Genomic DNA, 27694 nt, shown 5'->3' with positions numbered 1-27694 from the left:
CATGAGGGGTACAAATACAGTGAGCTGATCATATGGCCAGATCCATGAGGAGTACAATGAGCTGAGATACTTTGAAGGCCCTCCACATCCCATTATGAGAAAGCTTGCAGTATATTTCATTCTGGTGTAAAATTCCTATAATGCTTGCATTGGTTAAGGTCTTTAAAAAAAAGAGAGAGAGAGAGAAACTGTACAGTATAAGCAATCAATACATAAATTATAATTGTGTTTTCTCTGGTGTAATGCAATTAGTCCACAAATTAAGCCAAGGACCGTACTATCAAGTGGGCATCCTTGGAGGGGTAACCACTTGCCCAGGGCAATATATAATTATTGTGAAAGAAACCCACAAAAATGGTGTGAACTGGTAAAACGTGATGTTTCTCCTTCACGTGCATATATTAAACGAAAACAGCATAATTACGGCGCGACAGGAGTAATATGTGTATATATATAGGTTCACACAAAACAAAACAAATCTAGGATAATACCTGCTGTTGTGTTGATCAAACCAAAGCAAGATATTGTCCATTCACTACCAAACCTGGAAAGGAACACAATTTTTTAGATTACTTATCCATGCTAAAAATTAGCAATGGAAAAAAACGTCGTGGAAGCAACTGAACTTGAGAGAAGCATGGCCATGGGGTCGTCGACGTCTTTTCAAGACTTGAGGAAACGTTCAGATGATGATGACGACGATGAGGATAATGATGTTGGTGATGATGAAGTGGAGTTGCAGTGGGCTGCAATCGAAAGATTACCCACTTTCAAGCGGATTAGAACATCTTTGTTTGATCAAAAGTTGTTAAACGATGGCAAAGACGAGGCATTAGGGAAGAAGGTGATAGATGTTACTCGGCTTGGAGCATTGGAACGCCGCGTTTTTATTGACCATCTGATCACCATAATCGATAAGGACAATCTCAAGCTGTTAAAGAAACTAAAAGAAAGACTGGCCAGGCAAGAAATTAAAACAAGCCAAGCAACCTTTCGAAAGTCGTCTTTTTCTTTTTGTAATATATAACATTATTGTCATTGCAAATTCTATAATAATTATAATATTGGGGTTTGGAGGTCTCAGACTGAAATTGCTATTTTGGAGTTTTCAGGGTGGGTTTGGAATTGCCAAAAACCGACGTCAGATTTAAGAATCTGAATGTGGAAGCAGAGTGTAAAGTGGTTCATGGAAAGCCCCATATCCCTACTCTTTGGAATACCATCACAAATATATTCTCTGTAAGTGTTTAACGTTGCATATTATAGTGTGACCTTTTAGATTTACTTGTAAAAAAACATACATGATAGCATACAGTGAGTAATGGATGAGATACCTTATGGTGAGCAGGCTATTACAAACGTTAATAGATGTATGTCTCAACCAAACAAGATTAAAATTCTGAACGATGTGAGCGGAATCATCAACCCTTCCAGGTAAATGCGAACTATGTGCCTTTCAAGATTAAGCTATACGTTTTTATTTTGTTTCATTTGAAATCAGGCATGCAGCTTAATTTTAATGCAGGATGACGCTGTTGCTTGGCCCTCCCGGCTGTGGGAAAACAACTTTTTTGCAGACACTTGCAGGGAAGCATGACCCGTCTCTCAAGGTTCATTTCTTCCTTATCTAACCTGTTCTTGGAAATATACTGGCTGCGCTAAACTAGTTTTGACTCAACAACTGTATATTCAAGTTCAGGTCTCAGGGGAAATCTCTTATAATGGTTACAAGCTCAGTGAGTTTGTTCCTCAGAAAACGTCGGCTTATATAAATCAATATCACTTGCATATTTCTGACATGACTGTAAGAGAGACAATTGATTTCTCAGCACGTTGTCAGGGCATTGGGAGCAGAGCAGGTACATGTATATTGTTTTGTTCTTCATCTTACATTAACAATCAACCCTTCTTACCATTATATTCATCATTTAAATTTGTTTATGATTTGCAGATATTTTGAAAGAACTCAGTAGACGGGAAAAGTTCCTTGGGATCATGCCTGAACCGGATTTAGACACCTATATGAAGGTAACCAGTTATGCAAGAATATGGTTATCTGACATGTTACCATGGCTGCTTTCTTTGACAATAATCTATGGTGGCAGGCAATTTCAGTAGAAGGATTAAAAAGAACACTCCAGACAGATTATATATTAAAGGTGATTCGCTTAATTAAAGGGAAGAAACAAAAGAAGTGTAGTAGTATATTTGGATCCACTTCATTTTGACTTTCATCATAATCTCCAAGTCTTGTCGTTAATAAATAGGCTTTTCCCTAAAGATTTTGCTGACAGTTATGATTTTTAGATCTTAGGACTGGATATTTGTGGTGATACAATTGTGGGAGATGCAATGAGCCGTGGAATCTCTGGCGGTGAAAAGAAAAGGCTGACGATAGGTTTTGTGCCCGTAATCTATACCACTCGCTCATAAATTTATTACTTCTCTTACATGAAATAATGATATATATCTTGAATTTAGTCAATACAATGTATTAATTGAGTAAAAGGAAATTTTCTAAAACTATTGAACATCAAAACTATATGTCATATTTCAACTTTATTTATTTATAATTTATATATATAATTTTAATTTATTTAATTTTCACAAACAACTAACAATATTATTGACACAACACCAACTTACATTCATACATTGCATACACAAATAATTATATTAATCAAATATGAAAATAATTAAACATATTTATTTTTAACGTGTATAATTGAATCAAAATTAAAATTTCATGTGCACGCATGATCTATAATTAAAGTTTCTTATGTATAATTGCATCAAATCAAAACTCATATATCAAATACAAATTAGATCAATGTTCATGTGTGAATTTGACATTTATCTCTTTTAAAATGATAAATAAATAATCTCTCACGAATACCTTTAGGTTTTGTTAAGTGGACCCATATTAATAATATTAGTTATAGCATACTCATGATGTGGATGAAAAACTTATGCAATAAACATATTTATTAAAAGTTTACATAAAAATTAAATGAATATTTTGTTCAAATAATAAAGTTAAAATGTTTAAAATATATAATGACACGGATTTAAATTTTACTATTATTGAATTTTTATTGAGTTTATATAAAATATAGATGGACAAATATACTTCTATAATAATATAATTTACTCTATATATATAAACATACTTAAATAATTTTTAAATTAAATTGGTATGATACCAACTCAAATTATATTTTAAGTATAAATGTTAAATTAAATATAGTAGTCCATGATTTCCACTGTATCGAGTGAAGATATTAATATTACTATATATATGTTAAAAATTGTCTTTTACTTAATTTATTAGCATAATCTATAAAGTGAAATTATGTAGTCAAAAGAAAAGACATGAGATTTGTGGTTGAAAAAATTTCTTGAGTTAGAAAATTAAATTATTGTATTAATTGCTTAACGTTTCCATTTAATAGGAGAAATGATGGTTGGTCCAACCAAAGCATTTTTTATGGATGAAATGTCAACCGGCTTAGATAGCTCCACCACCTTTCAAATTGTAACATGTTTGCAACAATTGGCCCATATAATAGGGGCCACGATTTTAATTTCACTTCTTCAACCAACTCCGGAGACATTTGATCTCTTTGATGACATTATTCTAATGGACGAAGGGAAGATTGTATACAACGGACCTAAGAGTGATGTTCAAGAGTTCTTTGAATATTGTGGCTTCGAGTGCCCACCACGGAAAGGCCTCGCTGACTTCCTACTAGAAGTAAGTATCCCCACTCAAAGTGTCAGAACATATACTTGCATTGAATTCTTGAAACATTGTTTTGAAGTTTATTCATCAAACAACAGGTACTCTCCCAAAAAGATCAAGCACAATACTGGTTTCACAGGGACCAATATAGTTATTTTTCTACTGAAAAATTCATAGCTGCATTCAAGGAGTTCCATGCTGGACAGAGGCTAAATGAAGAACTCTATGCACCCTTCAAAATAACCGAGGATCACAAGAATGCTTTGTCTTTTAATATCTATTCTTTTGAAAAATGGGAATTATTCAAAGCATGCTTGACTAGGGAATGGCTTCTTACCAAGCGCAACTCGTTTCTGTATATGTTCAGATCAGCACAGGTAACATTTTTTTTTTAGAAGCATAATAACAATTAATTAACATGATATTATTAATTTATGAATCAATATGGAGATCGCAAATATGAATCAACACGCCATGGGTGTTATTATTATTATTATTATTTTGCTTGCAGCTTGTTTCCTTGTCATTGATAGTTGTGACACTTTTTATACGCACTCAAATGAAGATTGATGAGTTCCATGCAAGAAAGTACATGGCTTGCTTATTTTTTGGTCTTTTGAGAATTTTGACAAGTGGAGTTCCAGAGCTGGCACTCACTAGTTCTAGGCTTGGCATATTCCATAAGCAAAGAGATTTATATTTCTATCCTGCATGGGCTTATTCAATTCCTTCAGCTATTTTAAGGATTCCATTTTCATTTCTGGATACTTTTATTTGGACATCTCTTATATATTTTGGGGTTGGCTACAGTCCAGAACCAGAAAGGTTAGCATTTTAAGGACAATATTCTATTATTATGCTATATATATAAATTTCAATATGTTCTCTAAGTCCCAAGTGTTACTTTCAGGTTCTTCCGTCAGCTTTTCATCCAGCTCCTTCTCCATCAAGTGGCAACCTCAATTTTCCGTTTGATTGCTGTTGTAATTCAAACACCTCCTGTAGCTGCAATTTTTTGTCAATTTACAGTGGTGGCAACATTATTATTCAGTGGCTTCATAGTACCCTTACGTAAGACCAACCTTTTTAGCATGAAGAAATTCTAAAATTAGATTTGTTCAAAGTATATTCATGTAATTATAACAGACACTGCCTCAATGTAGCATCAATGCCTTCTTGGATAAAGTGGTGCTTTTGGATTTCTCCTCTCTCCTATACGGATATAGGAATCTCAGTGAACGAATTTCTGTCTCCAAGGTGGCAAAAGGTAATAAAGAAAATCCCTACCCTATTTAATGTTATAACTAATTTTATAAATTTAATATTAATAGTAGACAACTTAGAAATTAATAAAACCAATAAGAAATAAGAACTAAAAGATTTTAAACTCATTATCATGATTTTCTTAATTTAACAAACCGAAAAATAAAAATAGCCAACTTTGCATGCTGGTCTAATATATGATAAATATATAAATACTAAACAAAAGAACTGACTGGCTTTTATTTATTTAATTTTTATTTACAAACTTAAAAATATATTAAAATAAAAAAAATTTAAAAAGGAAGAGCTTAGTTTAAAAGTGGAGTGAGATTTGCTCAAAATTTATTTTTTTAATTAAATAGTATTCATACTATAAAATTTATATATACAAATATTATAATATTAAAATATATAAAATTACGAGTTGAATAGACAATTTTGCCAAATATCATTTTTTTCAACCCATTTTAACTAATATCGATGTGCATCGGTGTGTATAGTTTCATACTTGTTTATACATGTTTTTATATTTTAAATCAATTTCTAATAATTTGTTTTCTAACCATTTTTACTTTCTAATTACATTAAAATAAAATATAATCAATAAATTATGTTTTTGAAACATAATTAATAATTTAAATTTTACATTTTCATATAAATATATTTGTTAAGCTCCATAATCATCAAGAGGAGGTGAATTGGTGTTTTAAAAACTTCAAAAATATTTGACAAACAAAGGAGACTCAATCAAGAATTTATAGTAGTTCGGTCCCAATTGCCTACCTACACTACCTTAACTTACCACAACTAGGAATTTCCCAAATTCACTATATTTGAACATTTTAAGGACAATGTTTAACCTTTACAAAACACTATATTTTCACTAGATAAGATAGAATCACTTCCCTTAAGATTTTCTACCCAAAAACCTTAAGAAAACTATAAGGAATTAACCCACGTATGCAACAAACAAGAAAAATAACTAAGCGATTGAAAAGATCAACACACAAATTTAATGTGAAAAAACTTCTCAAAAGAGGATAAAAGACCACTGGAAAAAAAAAGGAGATTTTACTATAATAACAGAAGAGTACAAGAGAAAGAGAGAATCAAAATAAAAACTCAAAACCCCGAAAGAAAAATCCTTCAAAACAAAAAACAAAATTCTCTCAATCTAAATATTTTTGTTGTCTAAAACCTAGAGCAACTAAATCATATTTATAGGCTAAAATTCGTAGCATATATGACTAGAATATCCCTAGGTTAATCAGAGTTTAAGTAGGAAACTAAAAACAAAGTTTAACTGAGAGAAAAAAATTGAGAAACTTGAGAAGCACGTCACCACATCGTGATGTGGCGTTTGGTCATCGAGACAAAGAAGGATCGTGTTGTCGGGACGAGGGTTTTCTTCTCATCGTGACATTAGCTGCTCATCGAGACAAATAGCTCATCCCCGTTGCGACATCACACACTGTTTGATCGAAATGCAAGGCATATTTTCACAAATCTCCATCTTGACTTGTATTTCACTTAACTCCTTTGCCAAGCCCTGTAACGGGCCTAATTGGATCTTTGTTGGATATTCACCAAGTCCAAACAATGTTTTAACTTTAAAACTAGAAGACTATTTCTCAACATGTCAACCATATTGTGTTTTGTGCCAATTTTATGAATTTGAACATCTTCTTGAATGATCACCTCTCGAACAAAATGATAATGAATGTCTATGTGCTTTTTCCTTTCATGATGCATCTGATCTTTGGTGAGATGTATGGCATTTTGACTATCACAATAAGTGACAGTTGCCCCTTTCTCATTAACCAGTTAGCTAAACAGTCCCCTTAACTAAATTGCTTATTTTACTGCTTCAGTAATTATTATGTATTCTGCTTTAGTAGTTAATAAGGCCACTGTAGGTTAAAGTATAGCTTTCCAACTAATGACACAATTACCAAAGGCAAATAGGTGACCTATGAGAGACCTCATTTGATCTAAGTCTCCTGTATAATTTTGAATAAACATATCCGACTAAGCCCTTTTGGCTTCTTTAGAACTTTAAGCACATGTTAGGAGTACCTCGAAAATATCTAAATATCCACTTAACTGCATGCCAGTGTAACTTACCCGGTTTGGCCATGTATCTATTAACAACACTAACAACATGTCAAATATTGGGACGAGTACATACCATTGCATAAATCAAACTTCTAACTACGCTTGAATAAGGTACTTTTGACATATACCTTTCTTCTTCATTTTGGGAAGAATCTAAAATTGACAATTTAAAATATGTTGCTAAGGAAGTACTACCGATGTTAAGTCTTGCATCTCAAATCACTCAATGATCTTCTTGATGTACCTTTGTTGCGATAAAAACAATTTTTTGGAACATCTATCCCTTGAAATTTCCATCCCAATTTTTTTTACTGCACCTAAATCATTCATCTCAAACTTAGAGTTAAGCATGGTTTTAAGTCTTTCAATTTTGAATGGTCCTAGTCGCAATCAACATATCATCAACATAAATAAAAAAATATGTGAATGAACCATCATCAAGACATTGTAAATATACACAGCTGTCATACTTACGTCGTGAAAAGCCAATACTTAACATTAAAGAGTCGAAATTTTTGTACCACTACCGAGAGACTGCTTCAAACCGTACAACGATTTTTTAAGAAGGAAAATACAAACTTCTGTACCTTTAGTTCTGAAGCCTTTCGGTTGTTGCATGTATATGTCATCTTTAAGGTCACCATGAAGGAAAGCAATCTTCACATCTAACTGCTCTAACTCAAGATTATTTGATGCAACAAGAGCCAAAAGTGTCCGAATGGACGTATGTTTCACAACGAGAAAGAAAACATCATGAAAATCAACTCCCTCCACTTGATTGTAGCACTTTGCGACCAATATTGCCTTATGCCTAGTGTTGTTTGAACCCAAACCTTTATTCTTCTTAAACACCCATTTGCAACCAACTATTTTCTTACAGATGGGTGGTTTAACTAGCCGTCAAGTCTCATTCTTTTGAAGTGATTCCATCTATTCTTCCATAGCAACAAGACATTTGCTAGAAACGGAGGCCTGAGCTGCCTCAAAATAACATGAAGGGTCAGTTGAATCAATGCTCTCTACAACACTTAAAGCGTATTCCACTAGATTTCCTTCACAGTACCTCTATGGTGGTAAGATTTCTCGCATCTTCCTATCATGAGCCAACTTATGTTAGTTAATTAATATGGTGAAGGTACCTAAGAGCCAGATGAAATCCCAAACTAATCCGAAACAGCGTTAGCTTCGCGAGGACTGAAATTTTGTCGTATCATTGTGACATCATGTATTTCTTTATTGAGATGATGTCCCTAGTCATTTTTACGTTGCAACGTAGCCTTTCGTGTCATCGTGATGTTACCCCTTGTTTCTTCTTTTGACTCCATATTGCTTGAGACACTCTAATTTGTTGTGTCTTTCAAAATATGTGTCCACTTTTTCGTATAAATCATAGTTGATTCATAAAGCTTAACATCTCTACTAACAATAGTTTTATTGGTTTTCAGACACCATAGTTTGAAACCTTTCGTACCAGCAGAGTAACCCAGATAAATGCACTTTACGGCCCTTGGATCAAGCTTTCCCTAGTTAATTTTAGCATTAAGCAGGACAATCAAAAATTCTAAGATTAGAATAATTGGGAGGATTATCTAACCATATCGCATCTAGAACTTTACCATTAAATGCTTGATATGGAGATTGGTTTACCAAATAACTTTCCAAATTTACGGCTTCAGCCCAAAACTCCTTCCCTAGACCTGTATTTGAAAGCATCGGGCCTTTTCCAACAAGGTTTTATTCATTCTTTCTGCAATTCCATTCTGTTGCGGAGTACTTACAAAGGTGCAATGTCTCTCTATCATTTCCCATTTCATTTGTTATTAAACCCAGATAAATAGAACTCAAGTCCATTTTCCATTTTCAACCGCTTCACGAACTTCCCAGTCTATTTTTTCTAACAGCTTTTTCCACTACTTGAAGATTCTAAAAACTTTGTTTTTTTATTTCAGAAAATAAACCCAAAATTTTTTAAAATGATCAACAATAAAAGTTAAGAAATATTTATTACCTCATTTTGAGATGTCAGAAGTCGGACCCCATAAATTGAAATGGAGGTAGTTAAGAGTCCCTTTTGTTCTGTGCTCAGTTAAATCAAAACTTACTCGTGTCTGCTTTCTATAAGAATAGTGTTCATAAAAACCTAACTTACCAATTTTAGTGTCTTCAATAAGACCTTGTTTACACAATGTTGTCATACCTTTCTCACTTATATGATCGAGTCACGTGCGCCAGAGTTTGGTTGAATCAAAATCTGTAAAGAAAGAATCACGTCGCATCATTGTGATGTTGGACTGGTTCTTGTCATGATGTGGTGAAGATTTCGACTCTTATTCGATACTTATAGTCGCACCAATAACCATTGACCCTTGTAGAACGTATAGGTCGCCCTTTTTCTGTCTTTCTATTACAATAAGAGCTCCACGAGAAAATTTTAACCATTTGACTCATTGACTATCCTACAACCATTAAAATCCAAAATTCTCAATGAGATGAGATATTTCTTTAAGTCAATTACATACCTGACATCTGACAGTGTCTGAATTATTTCATCCTACATCCTGATTTGTACTATTCTTATGTCGGTTATCTTACATGGAGAATTAATCCCTATCAACACTACTCCACCTTCAACTGAATTGTATGTAGAGAACTAGTCCCTATTGGGACACATATGATAGGAGCACCTTGAATCTAGAATCTATTCGGAAGTAAGCTTGAAGTTTTCGCTTATTGACACTAACAAAAAATCATCACCTCTATTTTTTACTATACTAGCATCAACAACTTCATATTCTTGCTTATCTTTCTCGTCATTTTTGTCATTTATTTTAATTTTATTTTGAAGTTCACAACATTTCAACTTGATATGGCCCTTCTTCTTGTAGTAGCCACATTGGCCCTTCTTTTTGCAGTAGCCACATTGGCCCTTCTTTTTGCAGTAGCCACATTTTTTGCCTTAGTTTCTATATTTAGATATCACCCTAGACCTACTTCAATCCGGCCTTTTGGATTGTTGTTTGCCCCTTGCAACTAGAACTGAGGCTTGCCCGCCTCACCTTTTTTTAGGCTTAACTCGTTGTCAAGTTTATCCAAACTCAATAGATACTCTTTTACGTCCTCAAATGAGATGATCTTTCCCATAAATCAGAATTTCCTTGAAAGTTTTATAAGAAGAGGGCAAATAACATAACAATAACATAGCATGATTCTTGTTGCTAATCTCTTCTTCGAGATTCTTTAGGTCATTTAGAAAGGTAAAAAAACTTAATAATATGAGCTCTAATAGACTCACCTTCGGTTATTCTAAACGTGTAGAGATGTTGTTTCGGTTATTTTAAACGTGTAGAGATGTTGTTTTAACACTAACTTGTTAGCCTAGGATTTCGTCATATGCAAGGCTTCTAGTTTCTTCCATAAAGTATATGTAATTTTCTCCTTCAAAACTTTATGTAACATAATATTTGTTAAACATAATTGAATTGTAGATAGAGCTTTTTTATCTAGCTTATCCTATTTTGACTGATCTATGTCCGCAGGCTTCTTCTCTTTAATGATCCTAACAAGATCACTCTAAATTAGTATTGCTGACATTCGAACTTGCCACAAACTTAAATTTGCAATACCATCGAACTTAGCAATATCAAACCTTGATGTTGCCATCTCTGAATAGGTTAAATGCGAAAATTTAACTAGCTCTGATACTAGTTTGTAGGGAATTAACCCATGTATGCAACGAACAAGAAAAATAATTAAGAGACTGAAAAGATCAACACACAAATTTAACGTGAAAAAACTTCTCAAAAAATGATAAAAAATCATGGGAAAAGGGAGATTTCACTATAATAACAGAGGAGTACAAGGGAAGAAGAGAATAAAAAAAAACTTGAAACCTCAAAAAGAAAAACCCTTCAAAACAAAGAATAAAATTCTCTCAATCTAAATATTTTTTTTTTGTAAAACCTAGAGTAACTAAGGCCTATTTATAGGCTGAAATTCATAGCATATATGATTAGAATATCCCTAAGCTAATCAGAGTTTAAGTGAGAAACTAAAAACAAAGTTTAATTGAGAGAAGAAAACCAAAAAACTTGAGGACCACGTTGCCATGTCGTGATGTGGCATTTGGTCATCAGGAAAAAAAAGGATCACATCGTTGGGACGAGGGCTTTCTTCTCGTCGTGGCATTGGTTGGTTGTCAGGACGAAGATCTTCTCCTCGTTGTGACGTCACACACTGTTTGATCAAAATGCAAGGCACAAACCCTTGCAAATATGAGAAATAATAATAGGGATAAAATACTCCTCTTAAAGGAAGATATTACAATTATAAAGCTCACTCAATTACAATACAACAACACTTGAAAAGAATAAAAGAGATGGTTACTCAAGTGTGTATATGAAGAACAAAGAGAATATCAATGAAAAGATTGGATTTTTGTGCAATTGACTTTACAAATTTGTTTCTTCTCTTCAATGTGGAGTTACTGACTTGTATTTATGTCATCTAACAAGCTTGGAGCCATTTGGCTATGTTGGGAGTCAATTAGAGCCACTGTTGCAATTAATTTGTGCATTAGTTGCAAATTGCAGACCACAAGTGGACTTATGTCGGTAGAACTCTTGAAAATTATAACTGTTGGAGCTCGATGTGTCGATAGAATTCCACTTGTATCGGTAGAAGTTTGAGGATTTCAAGGGTTCAAACTTGTACCAATAGTTGTATTAGTATAAGGTACAGGGGAGACCAAAAATTGCTAATTGACTTGTATCGGTAGAAGTCCCCTTGAGTATCAGTAGAAGTCTGCTGTTTGGCTTGGAATGTCTCGAACTTACTTCTATTGATAAAACTCAACCCAATTATCGATTCAACTGGGGTCGTTTCAGTAGAATGGCTCCCAAGTATCGATAGAAGTTCGGAAGAATTCTTAAGTTGCTCTCTAACTTGGTTCTATCAATTCTTCTATGCACTTGTATCAGTAGAAGTCTTCTAAAGTTATAAAATTTGTTTTGAATCAAGGTTATTCAAAGGCATTTTGTAATTTTAAGTTTCTAAACACTTTGAAAATAATATTAAGAGCTTTACATCAATCGATTGCAAATTTGACTAAAGGAAATTTATAATTTGACTTTGTTATATCAAAACATTTAAAAACTAGGGCTAACAATATTTATATTATAATTGAGATATATATTCATGTGTATATATATGAAAAATATATTTTAAAGATATTGATAAATTTGAATTATTTGACTAAAATACACCAATATTGATACGTATCAAAATGAAAAGAAAAAGATACAACAACTGGTATAATACTGACAAGATTAAAAATACCATTAATTTTTTCTTCTCGTATCGATTTTTGAATATATAAGTTTCATAGAATAAATTTTATTTAATCGGAAAAGAATTAGATATGGAGCAAATTCTAATCAATTTATGTAAAAATTCAGTCTTTTAAATTTATTATATTTGTTCTTGGAAAGAAAATCTATAAAATTAGTTGTTTGATTTACTCTGATAGATTAAGTTTAATATTCAACCCATCAAAACTTTACTTATTAGAAGATAACTTTCAATTATTTTTATTTTTGGTTTTATAAATTAAAAAAGCATGATAATGAATTTAAAATTTTTATTAGTTTTTATATTTATATTTATTTATTGTTATTTTTTATTTTAGCTACAATTAATATAAAATTTGTTATAAGTTAAATTAAAATTTAATAGAAAAAAAAAAAGAGCCATCATTTTGAGAGGGGTCACCGACGGGATCTGGGAACTAGGGGTAGGGGATTTTTACTCATGAATTACGGATAAAAAAATCAACACTTATCCCTTGTTTTTTTGGTTGTGTTGCGGCCTTTCAGGTTTCATCTTTAAATGAGACTTTGGGGCATCGAGCTCTACTAAAACGTGGACTAAACTTCGATAAATACTTCTACTGGATATCAGTTTCAACTTTGATAGGAATGTGGGTTCTTGTTAACATTGGATTCACCTTAGCCCTTAGTTATTCAAAGCGTAAGTTTTACTCTATGTATATACAACTACAAGAAGAAAAGTGATAAAAGTATAAGAAACCCGACTGATGAATTTAAACATTACTAGTTCTAAGATGAATTTGAAAAAATGAAAATTTGTACAGCTCCAGGGACTGGGAGATCTCGAGCTCTTGCTTCTCATAAAAGGTTCTCTTATCTGAAAAGAAAAGAAGATTTAAGCAATTCCATGCAAGATGACCAATTACAAGGTGCTCATACAACATCAGAAGTTACAAGGATGGTTTTACCTTTTGTGCCCGTTGCACTCTCATTTGATAATGTGCATTACTTTGTGGATACCCCCAAGGTAACAATTTGATTTATCCTTTTTTTTTTTTAATGTGATTAGAAATATTTTCAAGTTATTTTGTCCCTTTTCTAGAAATTTCAAGTCCCAAATAAGAAGCTCCATCTTCTTCAAGATATTTCTGGTGCATTTAGACCTGGAGTTCTTACAGCATTGATGGGTGCCAGTGGAGCTGGCAAGACGACATTGATGGATGTTCTATCTGGAAGAAAAACTGGAGGCTATATTGAAGGGGATATAAGAGTTGGAGGATACCCCAATGGCCGAGAGGCATATGCTAGAGTCTTTGGGTACTGCGAGCAAACTGACGTACACTCTCCACAAATAACAGTAAAGGAATCGGTGATGTACTCAGCTTGGTTACGCCTTCCAGCAGAGATTCCTAAGCATATAAGATTGGTATGAGTGTTTAAACTTTATGCAAATCCTCATAAGTCAATTTGATATTTGATATTTGATATTTGATGCAACACAACATAGGATGAGCAACGAAAGCTATTTCACGAATTGTCTTGAAAAAGAAATTTTAACAAGTATACAATTTAACTAAAAAAAGAGAAGATTTTTCTTGTTAAGAGAGAAAAGTAAATAATTAGTTGTTTTCTAAATTAGTTACAAAACTTACAAGCTAGCCTATTTATAGGCTGAAAGTATAACTTATAAAATAAAAGGTAAACTATAAAAATAGTCAATTTTGTTTGCCTTAAATTATTTATATTTGAAATGTTATATTCGCTTACGTTATCGGTTTATTACGAAATAGTCATTGTACTGTTAAGCTCCATTACCTCCTTAACAAAAATCCTACATGGCAAACGAAATGTGTTTTAAATGCCAACTTGGATGTCCAACTAGAATGAGAATAGTTTGTTCAATCAAAATGGAAAATAAAACTAAAATAAAAATGAGACGAATGATTTTTTCTTCAGATTTTTTTTTCAGTTCAATGTGTAAGTAATTTAAAATTTTCAATTAATTAAATTTATTTAATTAAAAATCTATTATTATCCCAATTAGACACCAAAGTTGGCATTTAAAACTCATTTGAACTGTCACATAAGATTGCCGTTAGGGGGGTAACGGAGCTTAATAGCGGAGTGACCACTTCATAACAAAACAATAATGTAAGTGACTAAAATGTAACATTTCAAACATAAGTGACTGAAATGTAATCTGAGGCAAATAAAAGTGACTATTTTATAATTTACCCTAAAATAAATTGATAAGCTAATCTAGTACATAAATAATAATAAAAAACTTTATCTAAGGGCATTATTTAAAAAAAACTAATAACCTTAATCTATTATATAACTAGTTTTTTATCCTTACATATATTTGATTGTATCAATTAAAATATATTAAAATTATTTAATAATTTTGTACAAATTTTATAATCCATATTATAAATAAGTTTAAATTATCTTATAATTTTTATATATTTTGAACTCAATATTTTATTTGATAAAATAAAGTATGATATTTACAATTTCTTAAATTAAAGATATGTAAAAAGTGTTTATGAAATCTATTAGTTTTTATTTATGGAATCTATTTATAATAATTTTTTAACAAGTGTTTTTTTAAATCTTTTAAAGTTTAATTTTATTAATCTATTTTAAAAGTATATCATTTACATATTTTAAAATTTAAATTAATATATGATGCTTAAAAGACTGATTTAAGTACCTTGCTATATATAATATAGATTAGATATATTTGATAACTAATAAAATAACAATAAGTAGATAATGACTTTGGGATAACTAATAAATGATATCCATTCTCCCCTTTCTAGAAAAAATCATGCTCGAGATAGTCTCATCCTCCGAACATGTCTATTATGCAATAATTCCTCAACTTTCTGTAATAAAATTTCCTTCTTTAGACTTACTCGATAATGTGATATGTTTAAGAAATTTGTCTAGTCAAAAGTAGTAATTTTAAGGTAATTCCTTAGGTATAATATTTTTACCATTACCAACTCTTCTTTCTTTTTTAGGGCTAGCATCATCCTTTGTAATAGAAAGATTTTCCCATCTTTTAAATCTTCTCTATCATTATCATCGTCAAAGCCATATATTACCTCATCTCCTTTCTCAAGTTGTTTAACATAATCGCCATACTTTACAATGTTGATACCATTTCTTCTTTGTCAATCATTAAAGTGATGCCCATGATAGCAATTTGTAGGAATTAGGTTATCATATATGTTAGAAAAAAGAACATTGCTAAGTTGGTGGTCACTTCTCCAAGCACTAAATGAGAAAACAAAAAACACAAAGAACACAAGAAGATGATTACTCAATTCGGTTTCCCTACATTTGTAGAGCTTAGTTTAGTGAGAAATATGCACTCTCTTCAACACTTACAAAGTTAACCTACTCATTCACCCGCATCATGATCGTTTCCCTCACCTTTGTACTTTGAAGATATAATACTCTCACCACTATGAACACCCCTTGTGCATAGCAAGTAAAACCACAACAATAGGTTTCACTTTAAAAATAGCACTCTTACGAAAGTATTCTCTTAAGAATAGGTTAAATGCCTAATTCTCAGTACATTTTTTGAGGCAAGGCTCTCAAATATATAGATATTGATTTTGAGACTAGCTTATAATAGAAGATCTAATACAATCCCAATAAAGCAATAATACCGTAAAAGTAATACAATATAATAATAACATATGAAGTAAATAAGGACTCTATGGCAGCTCATCAGAAGAATCACGATCCAATCCAAAGTCCATAAACTAAGGGATTGCTTTGAGGAATTTTGATCCAAATCAATTACCAGCATTCATATTCCCAAGCAGAAAGATCTTCTATAATGGGCTAGATATTCATCATGTAATCAACATAGCCCAAAAATAAGGTTCAATAAATTGCCAATACTTAAATATGGAAACTACCAACACAGATTTGGTGGGTAAGAAAGTGGGCACTCCTTTTGGCACCAAATTGTCAATTTTATATTTCTCAAAAATCTCCCCTCTTTTGGTAATTTGTTGAACAAAAATCATAAAGCTGAAAGTATGAATTATCGATCAACATAAGCTCCCCCTCGGCACATAGACATTAACTTAATCTAACTTACCTTAGAAAAAAATTAAGCAATCAATCATTAATGCTAAGATAATTTTGCATTAATAACTACCAACAACAATTATAACTAAGAAAGTTTGAGAAAGCTATGCCCAGTGAAATTAAAAACCATATCATAACAAAAGGAAATCTAAGTTCATCTCTAATAGAAAAACAGCAACAAAAAAAAAAACACATTACAATTATCCAAAAAATTCTAAATTATAAAAGTTCATAAAAAATAAAAATCCCCCTTAAAATGAGCATTCAAAAGAAGTTCATCACCAAACCAGCACATTTTTTCTCCCTTTATCTCATCTTCTCTCTCCCCCTTTTTTGTTCTACATAATTGCTAAACTAGGCACCTCTTTCGAGGCTTGAATATTTGCTATTAAGGCTTTCTATTTATAAATAATCTTCTTAATAGCCTTTGCCTTTGCCTTTAAATTATCATAGTACATTTGAGAAAATCGACATAGGCTTGGAGATCTACAACATTCCTAGCCTGTATGTCTTTTGAGATAGGAATGGTGCTAGCAGGAATGGGCAGTTCATGAATTCTTTCTTCTTACCCAGCAGACTCATCCTCTAAAGGTTGAACTCTGCCTAGCTTATTCAACTCATGTTTCCCTTCTAGTCATTTATGAGAAAATTTCAATTCAGACATAGTTTTCTAATAATTGTATTTTGATCTAACATGTTCGAAATCTTAATAAGAAGATTCTAAATATGAGATATGCAAAAGGCAGTAAAAGATTCTCATATAAACAATAGAAAATTTAGTAATTTCATTAAAAATCAGCTGGCTTAAACCAAATTCTACCATTTCTACGACTTTCCTGAGAAGAGCAACCATTCCTTTTGTAATAGATTCTCTTTGGCTATTAGGGAGCCAGTTCCCAGTAGCAATGGCATGTAGAGCAGCATATATAGGATCAAGTTCAAAGGATTGAAGACTACCTTTTTCAGGTAAAGTTGGGAGCGATAATTGGTTAGAGCAGTAGTAGCAGCATTTATTGATTCATCAAGCTTTAGATTTTTGGTGAAAGAATAATACAACTATTTTCGAATTTAATTAGGTCCAAATACCTTATGGTAAACTTGGTAGACTCATTCGTTGTCACGATTGAGATTTGTATATAATTCATACACAACCCTTTTACAAACGATTGCACATAACAATTTGAACAAAAAAAACCCAGCATTCTTCAAGATCGCATCAATACATGATAGGCAAAAGAATTGTCATCGATATTCTGGTCGAAAATAAAATCTTTTAGGATGAGTTTGTAGTACCTTCTTGAACAATCAGGATTCAGAAACACATTCTTTCTTTAAGCAATAATTATTTCTTCTTGTTTTTCGGCTACTTTAGTAGCCTTAGATAACAGTTTGGGAACTCTCATATTCTTCAATATTTTGTTGTGCTTTGTTGCCTAGTCTGGAACATTTGGTTGTTTGATCCTTGGTTGTAACATTGCACAAAGAGGTACATTACCTTAAGAGGAAAAGGATTTGGAGCTTGCACGGGATTCAGACTCAAGGGAGCTTTCCAGCGCACTATTTTTTTCTTTATTTTTTTCCTTTTTCTTTTCTTATTTTAACAAGGGATTCGATTTCCTTAGTCACCATAGACCTTATTCTTTTTCTAGATTCATTAATATCTAGGGAGTTGGTAGTTGTTTTGTCACCAAAACCTTATCAAAAGAGGTTTTATCCTCGAGAACTTTTGTAGCTTCTCATTCAGGAGCATCTTATTCTACCAGCCTTCTTTTTCTAAAATAGATTCAGAATCATGGGTAATGAAATCATCTAGGTTGGTGGATTTGGATGAAGGTTCAGAGGTTAAATAAGGAATCAAAGAAGGATTTTGTAGAGTACCTTCTTCGTTCTGGCTTATTAGATCTTGGATAAGAGAGTCAATTGTATCTTTATGAACAATATCAATGTTTGGCATTAAAGGAGACAACTTTCTAATAGAGGGTTTAGGAGAAGGACTCTTGGGTTTAATTAAGGATTGGGAATTCTAAGGTATCAGATTCTCTTGAGGGGTGGATAGTTCAGAGATAGGTATGTTTCCAGATTGGTCTTGTGATATACTTGATTTTGGTGCCACCATAGGGGATGAATGACCACTAGCCTAAGAATGACCACTTGGTTCGCCACCAACATATTGTTACTGGTGGTGCTTTTCATATTCTTCTGTAGTTGTCATCTTAGTCCTTGTCATAAGAATAAAGGTTGAATGCTTTGAAAAACCCTTTGTGAGAAAACACTAACTTGTGAAACAAGAATACTTGAGATGCTTCAGAAATAAATTCAACAAAAAATTAAGATATTTTAATTTATGTGAAATATTCTTTATAGATAAAAAGAAGATATCACAATCCATTAATTGCATGTCATTCCCAAGGATATAGAAAGAGGGAAAAAGAAAAACATTTGTTATTTTTCCCACAAAAAATAAACTACAAAAAATAAATATATTCCCTCCAAAATAAAGAAATATAATTTGTAAAATGGACAATAATTTTTCTTCAAAACAGTATCTTGAGCGATTGTTTGGATGCCCCATCAATTAACAAAGTAGGAACATTCATGAACAACAAATACCAACTATGCTCCTCAAGCTCTCAAACATCTTGGCATCCAAAGCTTTTGTGAATAAGTCAGCTAATTGCTTTTGAGTTTCCACATACTTCATCTCAAAAATTTGAATTTCCACCAATTCATGGATAAAGTGATGATTTATATCAATATTCTTGGTCTTAGAATGTTGAACAAGATTCTTTGATATGTTAATGGCACTTGTATTATCACAATAAACTATGGTTGTTGGCAAGGCTATCCAAAAGTCTTCAAGCATTTGTTCCATCCAAAGCAGTTGTGCATAACAACTAACTACTGCTATGTACTCGGCCTCTGTTGTGGATAACGAGATTGATCCTTATTTATTGTTGTACCATGAGACTAGATCACCTCCTAATTAAAAACACCCTTCTAATGTACTTTTTCGATCATCTATGTTCCAAAATGAATATCATTGTATCCAACTAGGTCCATAAAATTGTCTTTAGTGAACCAAATATCAAGTTCAAGAGTGTCATTGACATACCTGATGACTCTTCATGGCCTTGACATGAAATTCTTTTGGATTAACTTGATATCTTGGACATACACCTATACTGAAACTCAAATCAGGTTGACTTGCAGTGAAATACAGACCATACTTTTGTAAGTGGTTTGGGGAGTGGGCACTCCCTCAATATCCAAACTCAATTTCTCATTTACTAACATAGGGATCCTAGCAAACTTTGATTGTTCGAGATCAGACTTCTTCACAAGATTCCTAGCATACGTTTCTTATAATAAGAATGTTCACTACTCTAATTACTTAATTTGAAACCCAAGAAAGGAGGATAACTCACCTACCATGCTCATTTTGAATTTAATTTAAATTGACTTCAAAAATAAGTCCTTAGTAGTAAGAAGTAACCGAGGTAACACCAAATATTATGTCATCTACATATATTTTTGTAATGATGATAATTCATTTGCTCCTCTTTATAAAAAATGTCTTATCCACAAAACCTTTTTCAAATCTCTATCCAATTGGATACTATGATAGTCTTTTATACCATGCACAAGAGCCTTGCTTCAATCCATTCAAAGCTTTTTTAATTTGTAGACATGATCTGGATATGAAGGATCTTCAAAATCATTTGGTTAAGCTATTTACACCTCTTCTTTCAAGAACCCATTTAAAAAACCACTCTTAACATCCATTTAGAACAATTTTATGTTAAGATGCACATTCACAATAATAAAAAATCGAATAGCCTCAATTATTTCTATTAGGGAAAATGTTTCCTCAAAATCAGTACTTTTCACTTAAGTGTATTCTTGTACAACCAATTTGGCCTTGTTTCTAGTGATGTTGCCTTGCCCATTTGTCTTGTTTTTGAAGATCCATTTGGTGCCAATGTTATTGCATTGAGATGGTCTAAGAACCAGTTCCTATACTTTATTTATTTTTAATTATTGCAATTCTTCTTGCATTGGCTGAATCTAATCAACATAATTGAGGGCTTCTTCCACATTCTTTGGCTCAAACTATGAAGCATAACATGCCAATAAAATCAAATCCTTGTAATTTTACCTTGGCTGTCCTCTCTTTTTTTTTATCCTACTATACACATCCCCAATGATATTAGAGGCTGAATGATTCTTCAATGATTCTTCCTAACGTGTCAGGAAACCCAAAGTAACTCACCAAAATTAGCTTGATCATGCATTTAATCAATAATTTGAACTTCTTAACTTTCTATTTCAGATTGTTCTTCAGACTTAGTAGTGCCAAGGGGAGTAGGCATTTCCTCAAGCACCAAATTCAAAGTCTTCTCTTTATTATCATCACTGTGAATTTTGTGAACTCTAGCATCATCAACCACCATATTCATTGACTCTATAATCTTCTTGGTGTGTTTTTTGTGCACCTTGTAGGCTCTACTATTGTGTGCATAACCAAGAAAAATATCTTCATCAGATTTAGAGTCAAATTTACCTTGGTTTCCTCTATCTTTTTTAATATAACATGTGTTTCCAATGACATGGAAGTATTTCACAGTGGGCTTTCTCTTTTTACATATCTTATAGGGAGTTACATGAATCTTTGGTCTAGTCAGCATACGATTGATTACATGTGTCGCAATGTTCATTGCCTTAATCCAAAATTGATGAGGAATCTCATTGCTATTGAGCATGACTCTAGCCATTTCCTTAACTGTTCTATTCTTCCTCTCTACAAAACCATTTTATTGTGGTGTTTTGGGGGTTGAAAACTCATGTTTTATCCCCTCATCATCACAAAAATATATCAAACTTTTCCTTCTCCAACTCTCGACCATGATCATTACGCACCCTCCTTACCATGCCAATAAATTTTCCTTACTCATTCATCAAAGTTTTGCACAATTTTTTGAATTCATCAAAAGCATTTTATTTTTCCCTTAGAAAGCATACCCAAGTTTTCCTCAAGTAGTCATTAACACAAACTAGAGCATGCATTTTTCTCTCCAAGACTTTTAGTCTGCATTGGACCAAGCAAGTAAATATGTACAAGTTCAAAAAGTGTCTTAGTCTGCACATAGGCCACCTTATTATGTTTTTCTCAATAATGTTTGCCCTTCATACAATTACTACTCACCTTAGGAATAGTTCTTATTAACTAGGGTATTCCTCAAACAGCTTCATACCTCATCAAATTGTGAAGACGTTCAAAATGTACATGTCCAAGTTTCTCATGCCACATTTCTAACTCAGATGTTGTAAAGCTATTACATTAGGCATTAATCATGACTTTGAGACAATTTTTAAAAGTACGAGCTCCCTCTATGATCACTTTATCACCATTAGTCACAATACATTTGTTTAGGTGAAATTAACAAGCATACCTTCATTGCAAAGTTGACTAATACTCACAAAATTGGCATTGATATTATCTACTAGTAGAAAATTCTTTAATCTAGGCATTCCTAGCACATCCAGAGTTTCTTTTTCCAAGAAATTAGCCTTTCTTTACATTATCAACAGTCGTCCTTCAAACAATACTAGTTTCAAAATCAATAAGATGTGACCAATTACCTATCATATGTCATAAGCTCCCATTATCAAAATACCAAGTTTCATCACTCTTTGTCACACAAAGAGCCTTTTTCTTCTTTTTTAATATGTTAGCACACTCAGATTGAATTTGGCCAAACCCTTGGCATTTATAGCAATGCACACATTTTATTTTGTCCTTTTCAATTTTTTCTGACCACAACTCATTTTTACTTGTTTTTGGGAAAACTAATATTGGCTTCAAATTTCTTGTATCTTCTTTATTGCTTTTTTGAAAGCCTTATTGAAATTTTGAATAAGAAAATCTCTTGTATGTTCTCCAAGGTAGCATTTTGAGAAATGGGCATTTCCTCATTAACAAGAAAAGTAGTATTTTTAACTCATTTTCTCTAGATTTGTTTTGTTTCATCTAGATTCATCTCAAAGGTTTTTAAAGAACTAATGAGTTAATCTCTGGCCAATTGTTCAAGGTTCTTGGCCTCCTCAATGACAAATGACCTTTATGGAAAATCTTTTAGGGAGAGATCTCAGCATGTTTCTTACAAGCTCGTCATTCGAATATTCTTTATCTAATGCAAAGGCTTGGTTTGATATGTCACAATTTTGCATAAAAATCACCAATTTTCTTTAATTCTTGCATCCTTAGACTTTCAAATATTGAGTTCAACATTTGCATTCTTTGACTACTTGATAGTGGAAGTTCCCTTGTGAGTTGTTTCCAAGATATCTCAAGCATATTTTGCTGCAATGCATTTAGCAATTCTTTTGAATTCCTGCATATCCGCTCCATAGAAATTGCATATAATGCCTTTGAATTAGCATTTTCCAAGTTCTTTTCCTCTGTGGTCCACTTTATTTCAAGCTTAATAACTTTCTCACTGTCACTATCCATCTTCGGTGCTTCTCATCCAGTTAACACAGCACGCCAAGCTTTCTCATCAATTAACTTTATATAAGCCTTCACGCATGCTTTCTAGTAGGCATAATTGCCAACTTCAAGCTTAGGTGATCTTGATGTGGATGAATATTCCATATTTAAATCTTAGCAATACTCGAATCTCTACTAACTACTTTAAGTAGTAGGCTTTGATGCCAATTGTTATAAAAAAAATAACCTTGTTAATTGCAAAAGTATTACAATCAAATTGGTGACTGAGTGGGTGGGCATTTCTTCAAGCGTTAAATGTGAAAATACAAAACATAAATAACACAAGAAGATGATTACGCAGTTTGATTTCCATATGTTTGTAAAACCTAGCTTAATGAGAAATATGCACTCTCTTTACCAATTACAAAGTGGACCTACTCAATCACACGTATCGTGATTGTTTCCTCACCCCTGTACTTTGAAAATACAATACTATCACCATTATGAACACCTATTGTGATCACAACAAGTAAAAAGCAACAACAGGTTTCACTTTAAAAATAGCACTCTTACAAAAGTATTCTCTTAAGAACATATTAAATGCCTAATTCTCGGTACATTTTCCTAAGCAAGTCTCTCAAATATATATATTGATTTCGAGACTGATTACAATAGATGATCTAATACAGTCCTAATAAAACAATAACATCATAAAATTAATACAATATAATAATAGTATATGAAGTAAATATGGACTCTATGGTAGCTCATCAAAAGAATCACGATCCAATCCAAAGTCCATAAACTAAAAGATTACTTCAAGGAATTTTGATCCAAATTGATTACCAATATTCGTATTCCCAAGCAGAAAGATCTTCTATGATAGGCTAGATATTCATCATGAAATCAGCATAGCCTAAAGATAAGGTTCAACAAATTTCCAAGACCTAAATATAGAAATTGTCTTCGCACATATTTGGCAAAGATGTGGGCACTCCCTCTAGCACCAAATTAGTTTCATATTTCACAAGAATATTGGTTATTCCATGTATATGATTGTGCTTGTGTCTTGGCCCCCTTCACAAACTTATGTCTCATGCTTTGTACTCATAACTAGATTTCTCCATTTGACTTTGCAACTCACTAGATGCCAGGTCATTCTCTATATTTCTTAGTGCCAATTCATAATGATCCTTTCTAATAAACTATGCCTTTTTTACTTCCATAATCATCTCATTCTTTACTGTCATATTTCAAGCCTTAAAGACAGTTACTACTATTGGCACATTGATCTTGTCCTGAATTGCATGCTTCAAATAGTTAATATATCAAGCCGCCATTTGACTGCCTTATTCCATCAATTGGTTTCACTTAGCAAGTTTTATAAACTCTGTCGTATATACATGTATGGATATATCTCCTTGGGAACAATGCTGATAATGTAATACTAAGTACTACTTAAGATTAAGGGCAAAAAATTGAGCTAAATTTGACCATTAACCTTAAAAAAGCCAAATTTGACCATAGACCTTTCAAAAAGAGTCGAGTTGTCGTTTTTAATGGAAATATTAACTAAAACATTAAAGTTTTAAACATGACAATCCACATGTACTCCATCTATTTTCTTTTAATTTTTATGAACTTTTAAAAATATTGAATTTTTGAATTTTTAGATATTTTATAATTTTTAATTTATTTATTGATATAAGACAAATTGTGTATGTTAGCATGAAGTACAAGTGGACTTTCACATTCCACATGGGATTGTCATGCAAGCATCGTTAAAAATTAATGTTTTATCAGCATTTCCCTTAAAAAAAATGGTTTTACTCATTTTGAAAGGCTAATAGTCAAATTTAGCTCAAAAAAAGAATAAATACCAAATTGAGAAAAATGTAAATGTTGAAGGCTAAATTTATCCTTATGTTAAAAAATAATAAACTTAACCTTTTAGATAACAACTAATAAAAAACAAATAATACATAAGTATTTAAGTAAATAAATTTTTTATAAATAATAACTCAATAAATTCACATTTAAATTTCTAGCATCAAACACTAAGTTATATTACAAGATAAAAATTATCATGTTAAAACAAAAGTTTATATAAAAAAAACTCACTTAATTCTTGAATTTAACAGGAATTCGTGAAAGAGGTTCTTCAGCTTATTGAGCTTGAAGAAATCAAAGATGCTTTAGTTGGCACATGTGGTGTTAGTGGTATATCCAGAGAGCAACGCAAACGACTTACTATAGCAGTAGAGCTTGTTTCTAATCCATCAATAATATTTATGGATGAACCAACCACTGGTTTAGATGCTAGAGCGGTTGTTGTTGTCATGCGAGTGGTAAAGAATATAGTTAGTACCAAGAGGACCGTTGTATGTACCATTCATCAGCCAAGTATAGACATATTTGAAGCATTCAATGAGGTAATTGAGTGATGTGTTCATAAAATTTTTGTTTTGTTCATTTTTTATTAGAAACATTGCTCTCAACATATACTTACTATCCAACGATATGATTATAAAGTTCCATGGTTCATTGCATAGGCTTAATAACATAATCCTTCTTGGGTACTATATCATTTTGCTTCTTATATCTTAAATGTATCTTGTAGATTATTTTGATGAAAAGAGGAGGGCAAATAATATATTCTGGAGAGCTAGGTCAAAATTCTTGTAATCTTATTGAATATTTTGAGGTAATCCAAAGTAACATCCTATAGATTACGGACCATTCCATTGAATAAGACAATATTTTCTAATTTTTTTAAAACACATCAAGCAGGGAATACCAGGGGTGTCGAAAATAAAAGAAGACTACAATCCAGCAACATGGATGTTAGAGGTCACAAATCCTTCTATTGAAGCTGAACTTGGAGTGGATTTTGCCCATCTATACAAAGAATCTCATCTATATCAGTAAGTTCACCATGACAAGTCGAAAATAAGTTGTTTAAACCTAGGAAGTTGACCATAATTGATATATTCAGGACCTTGAATCATACTGGCACTCTTCAAAATAAAAGGAATGTAGAAAAGCTTAAATAATATATTTTTGTTGCATAATATTGAACTTTTTTATGTAGGAGAAACAAAAAATTAGTCAATGAGCTAAGAGTTCCAACACAAGGTTCAGAGGAACTACATTTTACTACACACTTTTCACAAAATAGATGGGAGCAATTCAAAACATGCCTCTGGAAACAACATTTGTCTTATTGGAGAAACCCCACATATAACTTGGGGCGCTTGATTTTAGCCATGGTATCATCTTTGTTATATGGAGTGCTTCTTTGGAATAAAGGGCAAAAAGTGTAAGATGCTTACTTGATATTTTCTTTCCCTTATCATATTTATATATTTCTTCCAGAAAAACACTTAAACTCCCTACAAAATACATTCAAAAATATACTTTTTTCACCCTTACAACATTATCAATATTTTCTATCTTTGAATTCCTATGACCAAAAGAATTTTTACTATGGTTGTTATCATTTATTTAACCATTGAATTGGTTCAAAATAAGAATACATAAAGTTAGTTTGCTTAAAAGCTCACTTATTATGTTTAAGTTTAAATGTGTGAAATTATGTTGAAATCGTAATCATCTTTTATGCAGTGATAAAGACCAGGATTTGTTTAACATAATGGGATCAGTATATGTTTTCATGATTTCTATTGGAGCAAGCAACTTGCTTTCAATTCTTCCAGTCGTAACTAGTCAACGGGCTATCATGTATCGGGAAAGGTTTGCTGGAATGTACCCATCCAAAGCACATTCATTAGCACAGGTCTAGAGCTACCCTCACATCATGCTTCTTTGCATTCTTAACATGTGAATAATAAACTTTCCCATTTGAAATTTCAGGTTATAATTGAAATACCATATATCTTCCTTGAAGCAACTTTGTTCTTGATCATTTCATATCCAGCAGTCAACTTGTATGAATCAGCTTACAAAGTATCTTGGTATTTCTATGACATTTTTTGTACATTGCTCAACTACAAATACATGGGCATGGCTATTGCTTCTTTGTCTTCAACTTACCAGATGGCCTTAATATGTGGAAGTTTTTGTATCACAGTGGTGAATTTGTTCTCTGGATTTCTCATACCACAACCTGTAAGCTTACTCCATATCTTGCTAACTAAAATTACAATTCCTTTCTTTATATAAAATCTCATATGTTGTCTACTTTAATAAGAAACTAAGAATCCAAAATAGAAAAGAGTGAAAATTGAGAGGTCTACTTTTGATATATGATACATTTGACTCTTGCAGATGTTGCCAAAATGGTGGGTTTGGTTCTATTGGATCATTCCAACTTCTTGGACATTAAGAGGTCTCTTCACTTCCCAATATGGAGATATAAATCGAGAAATCATTGCATTTGGAAAGCGTAAAACTATCACCGCCTTCTTAGAAAGCCATTATGGATTCAAGCGTGAGGATTTGCTTCTTACAGCTATTTTACTACTTGCTTACCCAATTTTCTTTGCTTCTATTTTTATATATTTTACTGCTAAGCTTAACTTTCAAAAGAGGTGAACCATAACTAGGTTAAAATAAATTTATTATGTATAATAATTAACTCATCAAGATTTTCACCGTAACTTAGCAAAATCCTTATTTTAAGTTATTAAA

General features: G+C 32.1%; 1 protein-coding gene across 1 annotated transcript; it reads left to right on the top strand.

Annotated features, from left to right (window-relative positions):
- The first annotated feature begins 332 nt into the window (after positions 1-332).
- LOC108473855 (ABC transporter G family member 33-like) lies at positions 333-27694 on the top strand. The gene is made up of 23 exons (XM_017775647.2): positions 333-963; positions 1113-1239; positions 1349-1434; positions 1526-1610; positions 1700-1859; positions 1952-2028; positions 2106-2159; positions 2308-2398; positions 3453-3754; positions 3841-4119; positions 4254-4567; positions 4653-4813; positions 4906-5009; positions 12991-13144; positions 13269-13471; positions 13547-13870; positions 25186-25476; positions 25665-25748; positions 25835-25968; positions 26136-26363; positions 26669-26840; positions 26918-27172; positions 27332-27694. Exons 1-23 carry the CDS (start codon positions 596-598, stop codon positions 27596-27598), a joined length of 4320 nt encoding a protein of 1439 aa, XP_017631136.2. The 5' UTR covers positions 333-595; the 3' UTR covers positions 27599-27694.

The sequence above is a fragment of the Gossypium arboreum genome, chromosome 7 (genome assembly GCF_025698485.1).
Source record: "Gossypium arboreum isolate Shixiya-1 chromosome 7, ASM2569848v2, whole genome shotgun sequence".
Lineage (NCBI taxonomy): Eukaryota > Viridiplantae > Streptophyta > Magnoliopsida > Malvales > Malvaceae > Gossypium > Gossypium arboreum.
The sequence above is the reverse complement of the archived record's forward strand: the minus strand, read 5'-3'. Positions and strand labels throughout refer to the sequence as shown.

Excerpts from the sequence above, each read along its gene's own strand:
- LOC108473855 (XM_017775647.2), top strand. The coding sequence starts at position 596 with ATGGAAAAAAACGTCGTGGAAGCAACTGAACTTGAGAGAAGCATGGCC. Across the intron at positions 25,477-25,664 it reads TATTTGAAGCATTCAATGAG|ATTATTTTGATGAAAAGAGG; the intron begins GTAATTGAGTGA and ends TGTATCTTGTAG. Across the intron at positions 26,841-26,917 it reads AAGCACATTCATTAGCACAG|GTTATAATTGAAATACCATA; the intron begins GTCTAGAGCTAC and ends TTGAAATTTCAG.